Source organism: Vanessa cardui, chromosome 10 (genome assembly GCF_905220365.1).
Source record: "Vanessa cardui chromosome 10, ilVanCard2.1, whole genome shotgun sequence".
Lineage (NCBI taxonomy): Eukaryota > Metazoa > Arthropoda > Insecta > Lepidoptera > Nymphalidae > Vanessa > Vanessa cardui.
Window position 1 is genome coordinate 13,189,459 of NC_061132.1, and position 21,629 is coordinate 13,211,087.

At 31.9% G+C, this 21,629-nt stretch overlaps 1 protein-coding gene across 1 annotated transcript; it reads right to left on the minus strand.

Moving 5' to 3' along the window:
* Positions 1-1,698: 1,698 nt before the first annotated feature.
* On the minus strand, positions 1,699-16,195 carry LOC124533261 (aldo-keto reductase AKR2E4-like). The gene is made up of 7 exons (XM_047108469.1): positions 15,988-16,195; positions 12,992-13,087; positions 5,006-5,176; positions 4,326-4,442; positions 3,184-3,351; positions 2,538-2,738; positions 1,699-1,953 (listed from the first exon to the last, which is right to left on the minus strand). Exons 1-7 carry the CDS (start codon positions 16,027-16,029, stop codon positions 1,765-1,767), a joined length of 984 nt encoding a protein of 327 aa, XP_046964425.1. The 5' UTR covers positions 16,030-16,195; the 3' UTR covers positions 1,699-1,764.
* Positions 16,196-21,629: the final 5,434 nt, after the last annotated feature.

A 21,629-nucleotide genomic window follows, 5' to 3' on the forward strand; every position in this document is an offset into this window, starting at 1 on the left:
AGCATTAATATAAACATTAACTTTCAATACGTACATAAATTTAATATATGATAGGATATAAAAATATTTAATTGGCTATAATTATAATAATTCATCTTTAAACTTTTAAATACATACATATTGGTAATATTTTAACTACATAAAAGGATGTGTTTTGTGAAATATCGTAACATGAAAATATACATACTCACTTAAAAAAATATACAACTTGTATCTGTAAGTCCAATTTGAATTTAATATCAGTATTTTTTATTTTTTGTCTCTTATTCTGATCGATTGGCTATATATCAAGTGCTGAGATGTCTCTACGAAGCTGCCACCATGTCCGTCCGAGTACAGAATCAGCAAACAAATCCCATACCATTGCATCGAGGAGTGAGACAAGTGGACGTTATTTCCCCCAAATTGTTCACTAATGCAATGGAGGATATGTTCAAGACGCTGAACTGGAAAGGACGTGGCATCAACATCAATGGCGAATACATCTCTCTCTTGAGATTTGCAGACGACATCGTCATCATGGCAGAAACGCTGCAGTGACGTGACGACGTACGCAAGACGGCTGGCAGGAGCTGGATGCGAGTAGCCCAAGAACGATCTCAGTGGCGTGCAATTGGAGAGGCCTATGTATAATCTGTCTAATATGGGTGATGGATTGGATTGATTTTTTATTTTTTAACTTTTTCGTAATCAAAATATCCACCATATATACGTCGCTGTTAGTTACACAATTAAAAAAAAACAGACAATTGCTCTACATATCGTTTCCATATTTTTATCCAAAAATCGAAAGATCTATTTATAAACCTGATAATATATACCAATATAACAATTTGTTCCGTTTATGTAATATTAATAGCATTTTTTTCGGTTATCTATACTTAAAATCATAGATTATTCAAGCTCTCGATTAAATCTCGTCAATTTGATATCAAATGTTTTTGTTTGACTTGTGTCATGACGTGGAATAGACATTTATTTACTTGGCACACACAACACGGTAATATATAACAATTTATCAATGTAGAACAATAAAGCTGGACTATAATACTACTAAAACAATATTATTAACAAACAAACTTATACTATTAAAACAAATCTGAACAGTTGTTTGTTTGAACGCCCTAATCTCGGAAACTACTGGTTTGATTTGAAAACTTTTCTCAGCGTGAGATAGGCAGATAGCTCATTTAACGCAGAAGGTTACCATTGCAGGAGACAAAAATTCCTTTTTAGAGCTTAAAGAGATTTTTCGTTTGAACGCACTAATCTCCGAAACTACTAGTTCGATTTGAAAACTTATCTCAGCGTGAGATAGGTAGATAGCTCATTTATTGCAGAAGGTTACCATTACAAGAGATAATAATTCCTTTTGAGAGCTTCCGTTGCATACGCTGCGTGAACGATACAAGTCTCTTGAAACTCATATTTCACAGAATCTGTAACATACACCGGTACAGTCGGAACTTCCAGCTAGTATTTGAAGTGTCATCATTGGTCAAAACTTTCTCTTGCCATACGAGCAGCGTATGAATGCCATATTATAAAAATCGGTAACTTTGTGATACACAAATTAATCATAACACACCAATAATTGTAATGCAGTAATAATTGTAATACACAGCCGGTTGGCGCTGGATGACTCGACTCCGGCAGAGGATCGAGCAACGTGGCACACTCTGGGGGAGGGCTATGACAAAATAAAAAACATTTACTTAATAATTCTTTATTAATACACTTAAATATATTACATTAAAATAAAAATTAATATTCCCAAAACGGATAATTGGGGTAGTCTTTCCAGTTGACAGGGTGGATGACGCGGACGTTTTTGTTGAATTTGTTGATCAAGTCCACTTCCTCCTTGGTCAGGTAGAAGTCGAAGAGGTCGATGTTCTGAGCAATCCTCTCCTTGTTCGTAGATTTCGGAATAGGAACGAGGCCACGGTCGATCTGAAAGAAGAACGACGTATTATACGTTATCTTATTGACTTTTTTTTATGGTATAGTTTGGTGGACGAGCAGATGGGCCACCTGATGGTAAGTGGTCACCATCACCCATAGACAATGACGCTGTAAGAAATATTAACTATTCATTACATCGTCAATGTGCCATCAACCTTGGGAACTAAGTTTTTATGTCCCTTGTGCCTGCAATTACAATGGCTCACTCACCCTTCAAACCGGAACACAACAGTACTGAGTACTGTTATTTGGTGGCACGTGAGCACCATTGAATTTCATTAAAATTATTTGCTTATTTTGTGTTTATAATTCATCTCAAGCTCGACGATGAAGGAAAACATCGTGAAGAAACCTTCATGTGTTCTAATTTCAACAATCCCATTGAGGCAGCGTGATGGAATATGCTCCCGAACTGCTCCTCAAAGTTAGAGGCCTTAGTCCAGCTGAACCTATCCGCGCAAAATATATAAAAGTCAATTTTCCAAGCCCGTTATACCCCCTTATGGACGGATTTTCGTAAAATCGGTTGTTAGTAGATATCTACACCCTGTAAGGAACCTTTATCAACTTACCAAGTATCTCAGGACTATTTGGCTAGTAGACTTCTTGTACTTATTAGCCATTCCAACGAGTACGGGGTCGTCAGACCGTGGTGGAGGAGCGTTGGGGTTCTTCCTGGAAACTGTGAAACCGAAGGGACTGTACGCCATCACAGCGATACCGTTCTCTTGGCAATGATTTACTAATGGTTCTTGAGTGAGAGTTGGATTCACCTGGAAATGAAAAGTTAGTTAATTATAATATAGATTTCCTTATTATTAAGTAATAATACCACTAAATAAATAAATAGCATTTATGAAAAGAACTGAGTGAATAAAAAAAGCATATAATTCTGTATAAGATTATAAAAGCACTTAAAAATTTATAAAGAATTATTATTTAGTCATATTTTTTTTGTGAGTAGGTAGGCAGACTGTGGTAACCGTAAGTGGTCTATACCGTTCATAGATATTGGTAATGAGTACCACAAAACTTCTTACCTAAGATATTATCTTACATGGAAATCAACAATGCTGACTAGTTCTGAGTGGGTGATATCTGCCGGGGTTAACACAAAGCCCTGACCTCAAGTAGTTGATTACGTGCGATAATTACAACAGTAAACATAGTCGTGTATTCGGTGTAATTTTTGGTCCACCGACGTTAATTTACTCGTACCTCAATTTCATTAACGGCAGGCCGGACTTTACAGTTGGCGATCAAACGATCGATTTGTGTTGCGTTGAAGTTTGACACTCCAATTGACCTGGTCAGACCCTGCTGCCTGGCGTCTTCCATTCCCTGCCAGGTCTCCAAATAGTCGACATCGTCAGGAGTACCGTCCTCCTATAAGAAGCAATTAAAATTAGACATATAAAGTTATAAAAAGATGTTTTATATTATATAATAAATAAACTAATTTCCTTTATTAAATCTAGAGACTAAGTTCCCTTTAATAATAACCAATGCAATTAATTAATGTTGTGTTATATTTTATCATCTTTTAAATTCCAATATTCCATAGTTTATTCCAATCGATCGAGCCTTAGATTTAGAAATTACATGCAATTTTGCTATAATAGCCCGGCTTTATTGAGCGCTACTAACAGTTTTCCATTTATCAATCTTTCAATCAATATTTATTTTATTTACAAGTTACCGAAACAACGTTCGATAAAGTTAGAAATGCATTATTTTTCGCTTATCTTGTATCAATTGGTCGCCAAATTTAATTAAATTTAATTAGAAATAATTGTTGTTCGTTTCCTCCTGCGGTTGGAATATTTATTTACTTGGCTGACATAACTAATTACAATCACTAAAACAATATATTATTATCACTACATAGTATAAAACAAAGTCGCTTTCTCTGTCCCTATATCCCTATGTATGCTTAAATCTTGAAAACTACGCAACAGATTTTGATGCGTTTTTACTACTACTTAAGTTATATGTGCTTTTATAATTCATCTCGTGCTCGGCGGTGAAGGAAAACATCGTTTGGAAATTTGCATGTGTCTATTTTCATCGAAATTCTGCCACATGTGCATTCCACCAACCCGCATTGGATCAGTGTGGTGGAATATGTTCCAAATCGTCTCCTTAATGGAGGCCTTATCCCAGCAGTGGGAAATTTACGGGCTGTTACTTTACTTTACTACTTTACTTTTTTAAGTTATATTTTAAATAATTAATCAATATAGTTTTATCTCCATTTTCAGCAAAAGTTTGGCGGATAAGGTTTTAATCCTTTTTACTGACGAAATATGTTTGCGGTATTAAAATTTGGGGAAAACCTAGTAATAAATATGATGACTTACCTTCTCGGCGACAGGGAAATGTATCAAAAAGAGATCAACATAGTCGAGACCAAGTTTCCCGAGAGAATCCTTGAGCGCGGGTACCACTTGATCTTTTCGGTGTTTGTCATTCCACAGCTGAAATAAATCCATACATCAAAACTTCGTTTCAATACAAAGAGGTACAGTTTTTTGGTACGAATATATAAGAAGGAAGAATGTGTTAGATGATATGTATCAGTGGCGGATTTTCCAATAAGCTACGTAGGCTGGAGCCTAGGGCGGCAGATTTAGAGGGGTGGCAAGTTTAGCCCAAATTCGTTATCATCTTACAAAAATAAAAAATAAAAACTCATACTTATATGTATACTCATTACGTCCATAATCCGTATTCGTCACTACATAGCGGGTTGGAAAAATAATGAAAAATATACTGTCAGAAATATCACCTAGTTCATAATTATACTAATAACAGAAAAAACAGATGTTATGAGGACGATAGAACACAAATCATAAATTTTGCAAAAAAAAACGTAGGGGCGGCAAAAATTGGATAACCTACTAGCCTACTAGCGGCAGAATTGTAAATCCGCCACTGCTAAAACTGGTAACTTTTGAGCAGAAGATTTTTGGGTACACATTTTGGTTTTGGGTATACACCTGACCATACATGGATACCTAATATCAAAATATCAACATACCTTAGTAGTAATAAATAATTCTTCTCTTGTAACCAGCTTGTTGGCTATCGCGTCAGCTATGCCCTGTCCGACCTGCGGCTCGTCGAAGTAGATAGCGGCTGTGTCGATGTGTCTGTAACCGGCCTCGATGGCCCAGTAAACAGACTGACGGACTTCGTCTACTGATGCCGACTGAAATTATAGCATTTATGTGACAAACAATTAGGAAAGGGGAGAATTGGTGATCAAGAATGACTTAAAACAAATCTAAAAATATAAAACTAGTTATAACGGATTTGAATCGCGAACACTGAAGATACAGTCAGTGCCTTCTGCGTGCAACCGAAACGTTACTCAAGATACCAATTGAGAAATCGTTGGCGGTAGTTGTAAATAATATTTCTTTGTTCTTCAAATAGACAAATGCCACCTTAATCTACCCGTGACCACGAACGCTATAAAGTGCTCGAAACGTCGGGATACCAAAAATAATTAATATACGCGATTCAAATCCGTTATAACTAGTTTTATTTTAATGTGTAATTGCGAAAATTTAAGACAACATTAAATCTAAAGATATATCATTAACTCAGTACTCAGTAGGCTCTATGTTACCAGTCATCTCACCAAATTCATAGAACGTATATCAACCCTCGGCAGCTAATACGAAACGCCGTTTCGTTTCGCAACCTTACACCGTAGCTTTACACTAAATCCCACAATATGAGTTTTATAGTTTAGTAAGATGACGATTCATAAGTGCTTCTAAAATAGTGCTTGTAATAGTAATGTTTGTTACTCAATCACTAAAAACCAGCTCGATGGATTTGGATGAAATTTTGAATATAGATAGCTTATATCGTGACATAGCACAAAAGTTGCCCAATATCTGATAATCTCTCAGATCGTGAAATCTAGTTTTTTTAATAATTACTTAGAATTAAATTTGTAAATAAGTATTCGTTACTCAGATCATTTTAGACGCAGCCATTACGGCAAGAGTAACTCTAACAACTGCGTTCAATCTCAGGTTCGAATTTCGTGTAGAGTTATTTGATCCATCAGAATTCAATAAAGCAAATGATTATATAATGATATTTTTCTCATACCTAACTAATAATTTAAAGTACATTGAAACACTGAGGCCAATAACTCAATCAATATAGCAGTACCAAAAAAACTTTACCTCGGTCAATGCCTCTTTATACTTACTCGTTTTTTATCTGTCATCAATACTCTTGGCCATTGACCTCTAAGCGCAAAACACAACAAACAATAATATTGGCAAGATAACTTCAGTAGCAAAGTTCATTGAACTGGTAATAAATCATTTACACATCTCAAATATAATTGAATAGTCATTTAAAAGCCATTCAAATGAAGTTAGTTCATCAATCATTTAATTCATATCAATTTCTTACGTTACACTTACTTATTGCATTATATTTTAATAAACAAGGATAATAATAAATTATTTAAATTATTATTTATTTGATGATGAACTTTCAACTATCATTCTACTATATCATCTTTTACTTGATGGTAGGGCTTCGTGCCCGACTGATTAGGTACTTATCAAATGTTCTACCACCAATTTCAGTAAAACAATCCTCAGTATTACTTTGTTGCAGTTTCAAGAATGAGTTAGCCAGTGTTACTATAGGCATAGTGGACCAACATTTTAATTCTCAAGATTGGTAGCGCATTGACGAGGCAAGATATGGTTAATAATTAATCTTTCAGAGTAATTGTTTACGAACATTAGTGACCACTACTTACCTATTCAAAAAAATATATATCTTGTGATATTGAAATTAATTAGGCTAAAAGCTTAAATGGAAACATTTCTCAATAAATAAAATTTTAACAAAAAGAAAAACCGACTTCAAACAAAACACTATTTTAAAACAAATAAAAATGCACTAAAAAGTAATAAAAATAATGGCATATTTAACATATTTTCAACCGACTTCCAAAAGGAGGAGGTTATCAATTCGTCTGTATTTTTTTTTTTTTTTTTTTTTTTTTTTTTTTTTTTTTTTTTTTTTATGTTTGTTACCTCATAACTTTTCGCTGGGTGGACCGATTTTGATAATTTTTTTTTTGTTTGAAAGGTAGTGCTTACCGTGGGGTCCTATTTTTTTTATTTTTTTTTCCGATGATGGTATCCATGTGAAAACGACATAAGTCTTAAATTTGCGTTATGTATATGCGCGACTGTGAATAACTGAAAATCACGTTAACCAATTTTGATAATTCTTTTTTTATTATAAAATATATACTTCAAGGGTAATTTGGTGAAAGTTTGGTAAGGTTCTGAGCACAGGATCCATGACAAAGTGACGGAACGGAAGGGAACGGAACAATTCTGAGGAGCACGTTAGCGATACTCGGTCGAATCTTTTATTTATAGGTTATTTGGATATTTGAGTCACCTTCCGTAATGTAGTTATGTTTATGTAATTATCATAGTCGAATATTATAATCAACTAGCTACCCAACCCGGCTTCGCACGGGTGCAATACTGATACTAAATATACTACAGAATTTGTTTATATACGACATCACATCGCAAACTTCTAAAATTATCAGTGTTTCTTTACTATATTGTTCATGTATTATATACACAAACCTTCCCCTTGAATCACACTATCTTTTAAAAAAAACCGCATCAAAATCCGTTGCGTAGATTTAAAGATATAGGGACAGAGAAAGCGACTTTGTTTTATATTATGTAGTGATGGAACTCCTATACGGCTCGCAGTTAGGGTGCGATATGGGGCAGAATTTCTTACTATCTTTAATCAAATTTTGTGTATGTGATGTGATGTCATATGATGTACGAAATATAGTTGGTCTTTTTCAAAGTTTTTTTACTGAGTTCGATTACAGCTCTTTCGAGGGATCCTTGTAGTTTACGCCGCGTGACGTATTAAATCCGCATTTTCGAAAGTCTATTTTTGCTTTATTCGCAAGTTTCCTTTGAAATTGTCCTCGAAGTAGTTTCTGACTCATATAAACGGAACGCTTAATCTATCCATATTAAAAAAAATTAGTTAGTCAACATCAGCTTCACTTAAAATCAAAAAATAAATAAAATTTTAACAAAAAGAAAAACCGACTTCAAACAAAACACTATTTTAAAACAAATGAATATGCACGAAAAAGTAATAAAAATAATTGCGTATTCAACATATTTTTTAGAGTCTTCCTAAGTTAAATGAAATGAAAAATATTAGACTACTTAAAAGTCGATTAACGATTATATCATGTAGTTAAAATTATTGTTATATTTGGAGTCGGTGTCAGCCAATAAAACCCTACATTATATCTATCAAAAAACAATACGAGAATACTTTAACAAATATGTTTTTTACAAATTACCTTTTACACAATAATATACTGGATCAATCAAGGGGCTCGTATCGCTTCTTTCTTTTGATTGTTGGGGCAAGGGCACCGTGGCTGACACCGGCTCCAAATATACCAATAACTATAACTACATGATATAATCGTTAATCGACTTTTAAGTAGTCTAATATTTTTCATTTCATTTAACTTAGGAAGACTCTAAAAAATATGTTGAATACGCAATTATTTTTATTACTTTTTCGTGCATATTCATTTGTTTTAAAATAGTGTTTTGTTTGAAGTCGGTTTTTCTTTTTGTTAAAATTTTATTTATTGAGAGTCCTCCTAGGTAAAATGAAATGAAAAATATTAGACTACTTAAAAGTCGATTAACGATTATATAACGTAGTTATAGTTATTGTTATATTTGGAGCCGGTGTCAGCCACAGTCGTGCATCATATGACATCACATCATATACACAAAATTTGATTAAAGACAGTAAGAAATTATGCCCCAAATCGCACCCTAACTGTAAGCCGTTTAGGAGTTCCGTCAATACATAGTATAAAACAAAGTCGCTTTCTCTGTCCCTATATCTTTAAAACTACGCAACGGATTTTGATGCGGTTTTTTTTAATAGATAGTATAATTCAAGGGGAAGGTTTGTATATATAATAAATGAACAATATAGTAAAGAAACACTGACAATTTTAGAAGTTTGCAATGTGATGTCGTAAATAAACAAATTCTTTAGTATATTTAGTATCAGTATTGCACCCGTGAGAAGTCGGGGCGGGTCGCTAGTTGATTATAATATTCGATTATGACAATTACATGAACATAACCACGTTCCGGAAGGTGATTCAAATATCCAAGTAACCCATAAATAAAAGATTCGACCGAGTATTGCTAACGTGCTCCTCAGAATTGTTCCGTTCCCTCCCGTTCTCTTAATTTGTCATGGATCCTGTGCTCAGAACCTTACCAAACTTTCACCAAACTACCCTTAAAGTGTATCCTTTATAATAGAAAAAGAATCATCAAAATTGGTTAACGTGATTTTGAGTTATTCACCTATTTATCGCGCATGTACATAATGCAAATTTAAGACTTATGTCGTTTTCATACGGATACCATCATTGGAAAAAAATTAAAAAAAAATGGGACCCCACGGGAAGCACTACCTTTCAAACAAAAAAAAAATTATCAAAATCGGTCCACCCAGTAAAAAGTTATGAGGTAACAAACATAAAAAAAAAAAAAAAAAAAATACAGACGAATTGATAACCTCCTCCTTTTTGAAGTCGGTTGATAAAACCCTAAATCTAATGTAGTTTTGATTCTGACGCCTCGACTGGCAGAATAGTTTGCGATCTATTAACGCATACGCTAGCAGAAATATAAAAAACTCAATGATTATAAGTATTACACGATTAAATAAAAACGTTTTTATACTTCGTTGCTAGTATATAAAGCCAAAAAATATGATTTTTACTTTTATGAACGCTTATCTCGAACGAAAAAAACTATTTCCGTAGTAAAACATAATAACTAAGTAAGTAATTTGACGAAACGAAATAAAAATATATTTATAATTTACAAGATTTTTATCACTTTATTTTAAAAACGTATCAAGACAACATAGAATTAAAGGCTTAATTGTTAATTTGAATTGCTTAATAATAAGTGATGGTGTAACCTCTTCAATAAATAATTGTAAACGATAAGTGACATATAAAATACCTATTACAATACAGACTATGCAACGATAACACATAACTGTATATTAATCACAATAAAATGTCATTAGCATATACACCTGCAATGTATATTTTTTCTATTATGATTATAGAACTTTAGTATGTATGAGTCAATCAGTCATTAGTAGTATTTTATTTATACGGCCTTAAAAAATACTTCTGATTTGCAGTACCCCACTCCCCACTCATAAATACAACAGAATAAAAATAAGCAAGATAACTCGGTCGTAGTACGATTTGGCAAACGTGAGTTTTCGTTATATAGATACTCCTTTATAGATACTATATAGATACTCCTTTATAGATACTATATAGATACTCCTTTATAGTTTAGAAATATATTGTGACGTTTTTAACACAACAGTTATTTAATCTGTAAAAAAAAGTAACTACTGACTTATTTCCGATTCTCCTCGATGTTATCTGATATACATTCCGAATCGATAGGAAGTATAATATATACTAATATTATAAATGTGAAAGTAACTCTGTCTGTCTGTCTCTAGCTCTTACACGACGAAACCGCTGAATTGAATTTGAAGAAATTTGTTTGAAACAAACTTTAACTCCAAGGACACAGGCTACTTTTTTGCCTAGCGCGGACAAGCAACCCCTAAAATGCGAAGCCGCGGGCAGGAACTAGTAATCAATAAAAAATCAAAAGTGCTTGTAAGATCTACTCGAATATAGTATATTTTGATTTACACATCAATCTTATTCATATTCTCAATGTGTTTTCCAAATATTATCAACTTAGTAAAATTTGCGCGTGGAAATTTCTCATTTAATTCGTCGTTTAAGAAGATGAAATTGGTGAAGAAAGTTTGTAAGATTGTAAGTTAGTTGTATTGTACTTTTATAGTTAATGATAATGGCATTTATATTTCTAGTAATTTCTTGAAATTGTAGTTAATATTAAGTTCATGAGTAAGAACAAAGTATATTTGACAAAAAAGGTTTAACACAATGAATACAGATAGGTACACACCATGTTGTCTTAAATTTTCGCGATGATTACACATTTAAATAAAACTATTTATAACGGATGAATCGCGTATATTAATTATTTTTAAACATCCCGACGTTTCGAGCACTTTGCGGTGTTGCAATAATCGTTGGCGGTAGTTGTTAATAATATTTCCTTTGTTCTTCAAATAGACAAATGTCATCTTAGTCTGCCCGTGACCACGAACACTGCAAAGTGCTCGAAACGTCGGGATGTTTAAAAATAATTAATATACGCGATTCATCCGTTATAAATAGTTTTATTTAAAAGGTACACACCACTCTTGCAGTTTTTTTTTTAATTTAAATCGTTCTTAATTGCGCAAGGTTAAATATTTTATATCACCTGATTACTACTGGTTAAGTAATGTTTATTTTATAAGTTTTTTTAATGTCATTTATGTGGAATTATAATTATGTATGCAAGATTCTTGCAGCTTATTTAATTTTTAAATATTTTACGATTAAGTACGCATAATACTATTCACACATATATGATTCTAACTGGTAATATATTTGAATGAGGTAAAACATTGATTTTATCAAAAAATATCTTAAGAAATATAACATGAAAATGAAAAAAGTTCAATACTTTTTGATATATATTTAATACAGTACTTTATTAGTAAGTATAATGTTTATATAGAACGGGGATTGCCATATCTAAAAATAAAGTTACTTTATTATAAAACGTAATTAGTAAAGAGCAAAGCAATAAAATTATCAATTATTTGTTTACTTTTAAAAAGACTTTTAAAGTTCATGGTTCGTTTTGAAATAGCGTAATATGCTTTCATTGATTATATGTTTATATAAATTGAAATGTCAATGTCATTATTTACGACAGTATATCAAATAAAAATACATCATATATGTATGTTATGTCTGTTTGGATTAGTAATATTATAATTATATTATAATTAGGAATAATAACAAAAAAAATGTAAGCAATATTGTAATCGTCATAATTAAACTGAAATGCAATTGAAGAAAACATTGATTTATTTGTAATTACTGTAATTAGTCAAAGTAAAAAATCTTTATTAAATAATGTAGAAGTGTTTATTGATAGTTAAAATACCACCGGTTCGGAAGGTCTACCACCGGTTCGGTTCTAGATTAGGCCCTCTGCCCTTAAGATTAAGGAAGGGGATGTCAGGTGTACACTTGTAAATCTCACGCATTGTCATCCGAACACTTGGTGGTAGGGCTTTGTGTAAGCCCGCATGAGTAGGTACCACCCACTCATCAGATATTCTAACGCTAAACAACAGTACGCAGTATTGTTGTGTTCCGGTTTGAAGGGTGAGTGAGCCAGTGTAACTACAAGCATAAGGGACATAACATCTTAGTTCCCAAGGTTGGTGGCGCATTGACGATGTAAGAAATAGTTAAAATTTCTTACAGCATCATTGTCTATGGGTGATGGTGACCACTTACCATTAGGTGCCCCATACGCTCGTCCGCCAACCTATTCCATAAAATAAAAAAAGAAATAACAGATTACGTGACGTGTTAGATTCCCTGTCCAAATAGACGGTACAAAAAGTATGAATCTTAATTGATACACAGGACAGAAAAAAAGATAACGAAGAGTAAAAGACTCGGTTTTCTTGTTCTCTTTCAGTCCGTTCCTAAATATGTAAATAATCTAAGTGATTTCAGCGGCAATCCGCTATCTGCAATGTAATCATTAGAAGATAGTTTTTTTTTTATTAATGAATGTAAGGTACTTTGAAGAGGTAGACTTCTATTTTGATTTTTTTTTTTCTAATTTAATAGACCCGCAATGTTAAGTTTTGTAGATAAACTTGTGCTTCAAATAAGTGTCGATATACTGGTAACTAAAGCCAAGCTAATGAAATGTAATCAGATGAAAAAATACCTCACCTCACTCGCCGTTCCTCGACCAGTCCCCAGAGCAACGACCGGCATCCTATTGCCATCGTTCAGTTCTATACATGGTGCCTGACTTGCAGCCGCCAACTAAAATAAAAATATAATTTAATCATAATAATAGCAATTAAAAACACTTTAAAAATAATCTTTTATTTATTCAGGACTTAAAACGAATAAAGTTCAGTTATTACTTTTTTTTAATGGACATCGAATATGTGTTCAAAGTTTCAAAAATTTCAGCTCCATTGTGTGGAACAGGCTTAAAATTCAGTAGCAAGATTATTAATGACAGATACGAAATGAAATATAAGCTTCTGGAAAAAAAATAATGTTAAATAAAATATATTTTACTTTCAGAATTTTTGTTAAGAAAGTCAATATTACAAATTCGATAAAATACATCATATTAAGATATCAATTTACATATTTAATCTTCCCGCGCACCGCGATGTTTTTCACTGTCATCGTGACAGATAAATACAGATAATATTTATATTCGTCTAAGACTAACTAATATTTTATTGAAGATCTGTTAAATTATTTACGGAATATACTTTACGTATAGTACGAAAAAACTTAGATGTAGCTTCAGAAAATTTATTAAAACTATTACTGCCGATTTATACAACCAATAGAAGGGAACTATCCCTTTCGCTCCATTCGAAGCTATTCCCGCGTCAGAGAAAGCAAGTGCATGTAAAATTGTAAATCGACGTGTCAAATTGACGAACATATTAGGTCAAATGATATTACAAGTTATTACGTTTGTGTAAAGATTATATTTACATAAGAAATAAATATTGATAATTTGGGATAGCGTACTTAATTCGGATGTGATCGGTTTAACGAATTTTGCCGATGCTATAAATATTTTAATAAATACTTTAATGTTTATAAAATGTTATTCACGTGTTTTCACTACTGGGAGATCTTAACGCTAAAGATATAGATTTCAACGCTATCTACATATATTTATCAATAAAAAATATTAAAGTAACTTTAGTATCGAATGCTTCATAGATGATCTTCACCCTCGGTATTGTCTTTCGTACTGTTCAATTGCTTGTGGTCAATAAATTAATACATATTAGGCCAATAATTGAAAAAGAGTAATAAGAAATAACTTCATATTCTATAAATAGCTATCCCGGTTAAATTTATAACTCAATACAATGAATACCAAGACTTAACGTATTATCCATTGTGAGAATAACATCTCATCTATATAAATCTCTTACAGTCTATTTTATAAACAAGTCACGTCTAGTTTTTCACACGGGAACCTGTTTTATATTATTTATCACTCACAGTACCATGTATGGCGGTTAAACTTTAGTGCAAATCAAACGGGGTCATTGACCGACTTTTACTAACCCTACAATTATTGCCTAACGCGTATAATACATGTAACCATATCACATTTTATAATAGTACCTTTCCTTTTTGTATTGTCATGCAAATATATATAAAGTATAATATCGCAATAAAAAGTGAGATAATACAATAATACATACATTTATGTAAACTGAAAATCTGCAGCCTTTGATCATTAAAAAAAAAAGTCAGTATATTCTAATTTCAGCTATGGATTCTATGAGTTCTTTAAGATAAATAATTACACTGATTAATACTTTTACTTAATATAATGCCAAACAATTTATTTAAATTACTTATTAAATGTATATAATCTGTAATTTAGGCAAATGATAAAAATAATCCTTAATATAAAGCTTGTTAGTGTGGAGTGCCCGCGATGAATAGTAATGATCGTTTAGCAAAATAATTCAACTTGTTTTACAAAATGTTAAAACAAGCATAGTGTTAACAATGAGTGTATACCAAACATTTCCTCTAGACCAATGGTTATTTATAATAATACTTATTTTAATTCATAGATCTTCATAGATATTACGATACAATAGAGATAATGGCGTAATTTTTTTTATTCTTGTATTTTTAAAGAGCCTTTATGAGCAGCCTGTATGTCGACCCCATTGTTACACGCTTTGTACAATCAAAATAATGTAAGAATAAATTAGTTTGAGAGAATTACTAATAAATTCATATATTTTAATTGCTGAAATACCGCAAGGCTTAAAGTAACAGCCTGTAAATTTCCCACTGCTAGGCTAATGGCCTCCTCTCCCATTAAGGAGGGGGCTTGGAACATATTCCACCACGCTGTTCCAATGGTGGTGGAATACACATGTGGCAGGATTTCAATGAAATTAGACACATGCAGGTTTCCTCACGACGTTTACCTTCACCGCCGAGCACGAGATGAATTATAAACACAAATTAAGCACATATACATATATAATTAAAACACTAACAAGTAAAACTTTTATTGGCTTAGTTTTAATTGATATATATATTATCTCTTAATGATTCAATATCTTATTTCAAAAATCCATGGTCGGGAAATACTTTACGTTTTCTTACTTTAATAATTTATTTACTCTAAATAGATACAATTTACTTTAAATAAATAGATATATGATTAATACGTGATTATTAAAATGACAAAACTATTATATATATCTTATTTTTCTATTTCAATAATTATCTTTACTATAACTTTTACCCTTTTATTTCCTTATTAGCAATAAACATATACATATAGCACTTTAACATATACATATACTTCGTATCAAGATATGGCCATATTGTGCAATCAGCAATGATAATTAATTATACCATAATATAAATCATTTTTATTTCAACCATAATTGTCATTTAGATAATAAAAAAAAATCCAATTAAGTTGCATGGAACATTAGTACTGAGAATACCATGTGTATTCATAAGCACAGTAAGAATATAATACCATTTAAACTTATTTACATTTATTTATTTAAATATAAAATATATATGACACGTAATATAATTCAACATACCTACGTCATAAAAAAGCCTATATCTACTCCATTAATATATCCAAACAAACGAATAATAAGCAAAGTTTTAAATAGCAAATTTTTACTCACAGATAATCCAAATAACGTAAATATATAAACTAAAGACCGCATGTTGATCGATCTAACGTCCCGACCGAACTGACTGGTAACATCTAAGATGGCACATATATATCGACTATAAAAACCGCAGCAAGTCCAAGGACTGGTTAGACAAACCTACAACTCGTATAAGCTCATAACACGAACTATGATAATCAGATTAGTATAAAAAACTGTTTTGTTATTTTGTATCTTCGAATTTTAAATCTTTAAAAATCGAACGCACATTTTTAAAAATAAAAATAAACAATTATTTATCTGTGGCTCAATAAAACCTGTGCTATGAAAATAAACAATAACCTTGTGATATTATGGATGCAAAAAAAAGATACACTTAGTGTATACAATGTCGGTGAAGCAAACTCAGATGAAAACCCACTTCGATCTTATTTTATATTGTGATGAAATTAATTATGACCATTTGTTTTAGGTATGGTTTTTTATCAGATACTTCTGCACGTTTCATCGAACAGCACAGCTTACCTACGTCACTGATTCTTTGTCATCCTTGTCATTGTCATCATATTTATTTATCTACCCGCCCTGGCTTTGAATTAATTGAATAAAGATAGGTATACATTTATATATAGGTACCAGGTATGACTCCACTCCACCTGATGGTAACGATATTGGAATCCAAACACGCTTCCGGCCGGTACATTCAGGGAGAATGAGCTGCACTAGTCGCCCTTGCTATATCCTGGCCCAAAAGATGCCTTTTCACGCCTCGGCTTAAGGAACCCAGGTAATAAGAGGGGAACACGCGTCCTGGACTCCTGGTAGACGTGGTGAAGGCTTAGGCAGTGGTATCGATTCAAATATATAACATAAAATACTAATATCATTATATATCTATTGGTTTACGCGACGCCAGTAAAGCTGTGGGTGGACGTTTCCGACATCTTCAACAATCAACGTTATATTTCATTCAATTTACACAAACCTTAATGAATTATGAAATAAGCATGTATATAAGTGTGATATAATATGATAAGCAAGTACATAAGTGTTACATAATACATCTCCAGAGAGCTCTCAGTGAAATATTGTAAGAAACAAAGCATTTCTTCATTATATACTGATTATTAGTCAATAATCCTGAATTAATTAGTAACTACCATTAAGTAATAATTAATAATTAACTCAGGACTTGAGACATACTTTAACTACTGGAGTACTGTTACTAATCGCAGACAATAAAGATTTAAACAGATTACTTTTTAACAATATTATATATCCCTAACAATATGTGAGCTGAGATGACCCAGTGGTTAGAACGCATGCATCTTAACCGATGATTTCGGGTAACCCTCTCCTTAATGGAAGAGGAGGCCTTATCCCAGCATTTGGAAATGTACAGGCTGTTACTTTACTTTACTACTTTACTAACATTATACACGAACGACAGGTTCCATGCTAAAGCACTCTTAAAACGTGTGATTTTTTACAGAAATTAACGTCTCTTCCACTTTGATAAGTATATAGTACATAAAATTGTCATGTAAATATTTATATATTTTCTAACACTCTCTTACGCTGTCAGCCTTACTATATAATGCAAATTTAACACCATTATCGATTTAAAATTTCAAACAAGTCATTTGAAGTCCCTTTGATCGTTACCAGTCACGATAATTAGGGTTCCGTATCAAATTGTAAAACGGGACCTTATTACTAAAACTCAGCTGTCCCTCCGTCAGCCCGTCCGTCTGTCACCAGATTGTATCTCATGAACAGTGATTAAACGTATTCACAGATCGTTATTTTTGTTGTCGCTATGAGATCGATTACTAACTACATACAAAAAATAACTATTTAGCCACCTGGCTCCCAATAAACAGATATGGGTACGGAACTCTTCTTCGGCGCTTGATTAAGATATTATAAACGTTATAATCTAAATCGCGTCATAACCAACAAAAATATTTGAATAAACCTCAGTTTAATCGAAACTACCCCTTTCTTTGAGGTTTCCTATTGTGAGGAATAGCATAACCTTTTAAGTTACAAAAATTGGGATTTGGGACAACCTCACCTGAACAAAACAGGCACTGCAGTGCCAAGGAAATAATTATTTATTTATTTAATTTATTCATTTAGGCCTCTTTGATTCCTTATTAATATTTTTTTTAAGTAAGAACCACTCAATTCATCTCAATCCACTTTTTCCTGATCGTCTTCCCATTTTTCTAGGAGATAATTAAATTACAAATAATAGTAGAAAATATAGTCCCTTACACTTCTTACAACAAATAAATGCAACAACAAACAATAGCCACCTACGAATAAATATATATGTATTAACTTTTGGGAATACTATAAAATTGACAGCGAGTACTTATGTTAGTGGCCTAAATTATAATCTATCCTAAATTCATCACCAAAAAAGGCATTGATAAAAAAGGAGTGACAGCATTTAGGAATTTGCTTGCTATACTTTCGCTTGAAAAAAAAACTGTTATACATCGCTAAAGTTTTTTTTATCTGTTACTTGCATTATCCGCTTTGGTGAAAGCAGTAAGTACGAAGTAGGTTTGCAAACATTTTACTTACAAGTTTCGAATTTAAAATAACATACATGTAGACTTTATGGAACGAGGCAACGACGTTTTAAAAAAAAAAACGATATGTTTGGACATAAAAAATAAATTAGAGAAACGACGATAATTATTTCTAGAACCCGATTTAATTTCGTTAAACTTTTTGTTTTATTAATGATTCTTCTGATGTTGCAACTTTTAACGATTTTTTTTTCTATGACAACCAAAGAGTATTTAATCTTGACCTAAGACCTGACTGAACATTCAAGCTTTTTGAATTTCGAAATATGGATTCCACGTCAGCTCTATTACCAAATTTAAATATAAATTATCAAAAAAACGTTCTAGATTAATGAATATTTTTGTATGGATAGTAATAAATTCAACAGAATTAATTTAGCCTGATAAATCGCCATCAGTTGAGCGATACATTTAAAAATAAAAATTGTTATTCTTTACACGATTTAATTTAAGCTAGTAGCTAGTATGACGTGGCATTTCTATTGTATAAATATATTCTGAATCATGTTAAATAAAATAAAATGTCACGTCACCCAGTATTTATAACTAAAATTAAATTAAAATCGCAAAGAATCCGCAAGATAATAATTAAATAATGCAAGTAACTTACCTTTGACATTGTACTTTCAATCGGTGATATTTCTAGACTGAAGTTACAACTAACGACAATTCATTTTATAGTAATACTTTCACGTTTCTTAAATAAACGACAAATGAAACATGAACTTTTATTATGTTTCAAGAACGATACAGTTATTCAAAATCAATTAATCCTAACAATCAATTTCTTGATTGTAATGTGTGAGGCGATCCTTAAATGTCATTTTCAAGCATAACGCAATCCTATCAGTGTCTTTAAATTTAAAAAAAAAAATGTCGTCGCGGAAAATTTCATTTTCTAAATTTTATTTCAGTTGAACAAGTAAAAAGTTGATTACAACTTTACTTTTTACATCTCTTTCTATTATCATAATGAAGACTGAAAGACAAAATGACACCAAACATTGTTATATATTCCCATCGAAAGTCATGGATTAAAATGAATAAGATTTTGTATTAAGCGACCTCGGAGGTATATTTAAGAGCTGAGATGGCCCAGTGGTTAGAACGCGTGCATCTTAACCGATGATTGCGGGTTCAAAGGCAAGCACTGCTGATTCATGTGCTTAATTTATCTTTATAATTCATCTCGTGTTCAGCGGTGAAGAAAAACATCGTGAGGAAACCTGCATGTAACAAATTTTATAGAAATTCTGCCACATGTGTATTTCACCAACCCGCATTGGAACAGCGTGGTGGAATAAGTTCCAAACCTTCTCCTCAAAGGGAAAGGAGGCCTTTAGCCCAGCAGTGGGAAGTTACAGGCTGTTGTTGTTGTTGTTGTTGAGGTATATTTCTTCTACTTCTTCTATTGTAATATCAAAAACATTGTGCAGAAATATCTTATACCGTCGATAAGTTAAGGTTTCTATTCATAGACATTCTTATCAAAAAGTAACATCTTATTTATTTTAATGATAATTTCAAAATAGAGTAATATTCGTCATTCATCAATACGACATAAAATATTTAATCTAACATAATATACAAGATATATGTAGGTATTCATTGACGAATTATGATCGCGACGTAAACTAACCAACTGTGCAGGATATATAGTGTGTGTATGTAACTATTTGTAGACAAACATAGGTACGCTTTCTGATCTCCTGGTGTTTTCTTTTTTTTCTTTTGATAAAACGGGAGAAAGTTCAAACGTAGGAACAAGATTGTACGTATATTGGGCATTTATTTAAAGTCAGCAATTTTTAATTGATTATTATTTAATTGAAAAATAAAACACTTTCTACTAAAACAGCTTTGGATTGAGGTAAAACATTGAATCAATTGAAAGAAATGTAGTCAATGTTAATAAAATATAGCATTATTTATTACGTATTAATTATGGCCCTACTGTAACACAAATTTGAATTCAATGACTCCAAGCATATTACATCAAGACCACTTATGCTGACCAGGGCCGGATTCATTGGGCCGTGGAAGCAACTGCCAAAAATTGGGTAATAAGGTTTTCAAATTAATTGGTAATAAACTTTTGAAGGCACATATTTTAATACAAAGAACCTTAGTAGTGTAATAAAAATATCATTATATTTATTTTGCATATTTTGTTTACGTCGGTTAGATAAACATATATTTTTCGTAGTTAAATAGAGTAAAGATATGTGTATTGGCTTGATAGATTTTATCAAGCCCTTACTTTGACTAACCTATTTCGTCAACGTTTTTTAATTTCAGTAATTTACAGTTCCATTTTCCTTTTCTTTCTATCTTTATCACATGTTACCTTGCGTATATGCCAAAAATATCCAAACGAATTAGAGTTACGTATTCTTAAAGCGTCTCCATTGATAAATAGTACCTACCTAATTTGTTGATGTGGGAGAGATTGAGGAGAAGGTCTCGTAAGTTTTGGAAAGCAGAATTGAAGATTATGTCTTTTTGGTTTTGGTGATATAGTCGATTACAAAAGACTAAGATCTATCTCTGACTTCATCTGATGACATCACTTCCATGATCACGGCGATCATTTTTCGTTCAAAAATAATACTTTAGAAAGCCTGATGCTTCTGAATAAAACAAAAGTTTTGTCTATTCCGGAGACAATAATTCAAATAATTCAATTAGTTATAGACTTTTTACTCATTCATTATTGCTTCATTATTCCCATTCCATTTCTTTTCCAAGCGCCCAGAATTTCGGAATATGTATCTGTTAGACAATAAAATCTAAGACACTTTAATTTATATTTTAAATCATTAAAAAGTAACTTTAAAACTATAAATATGAAAGGTCATGTGACCAGACAATGTGAATCCATTGGGTGATAGTCAGGACAATGTATTGATATGCAAATCTTAAACTATAAGACAAAGAACCCGTCATTTGTAGACCTTTGTTTTGCAATTCATAGCTATCCTCTCATTCTATACATATAATAAAATTGGAGTGTATGTTTGTAATATTAAAATAGAAAAAACACAGTACATA

Excerpts from the sequence above, each read along its gene's own strand:
- LOC124533261 (XM_047108469.1), bottom strand. The coding sequence starts at position 16,029 with ATGCGGTCTTTAGTTTATATATTTACGTTATTTGGATTATCT. Across the intron at positions 13,088-15,987 it reads TTACGTTATTTGGATTATCT|TTGGCGGCTGCAAGTCAGGC; the intron begins GTGAGTAAAAAT and ends TTTTTATTTTAG. Across the intron at positions 4,443-5,005 it reads AATTATTTATTACTACTAAG|CTGTGGAATGACAAACACCG; the intron begins GTATGTTGATAT and ends GATTTATTTCAG.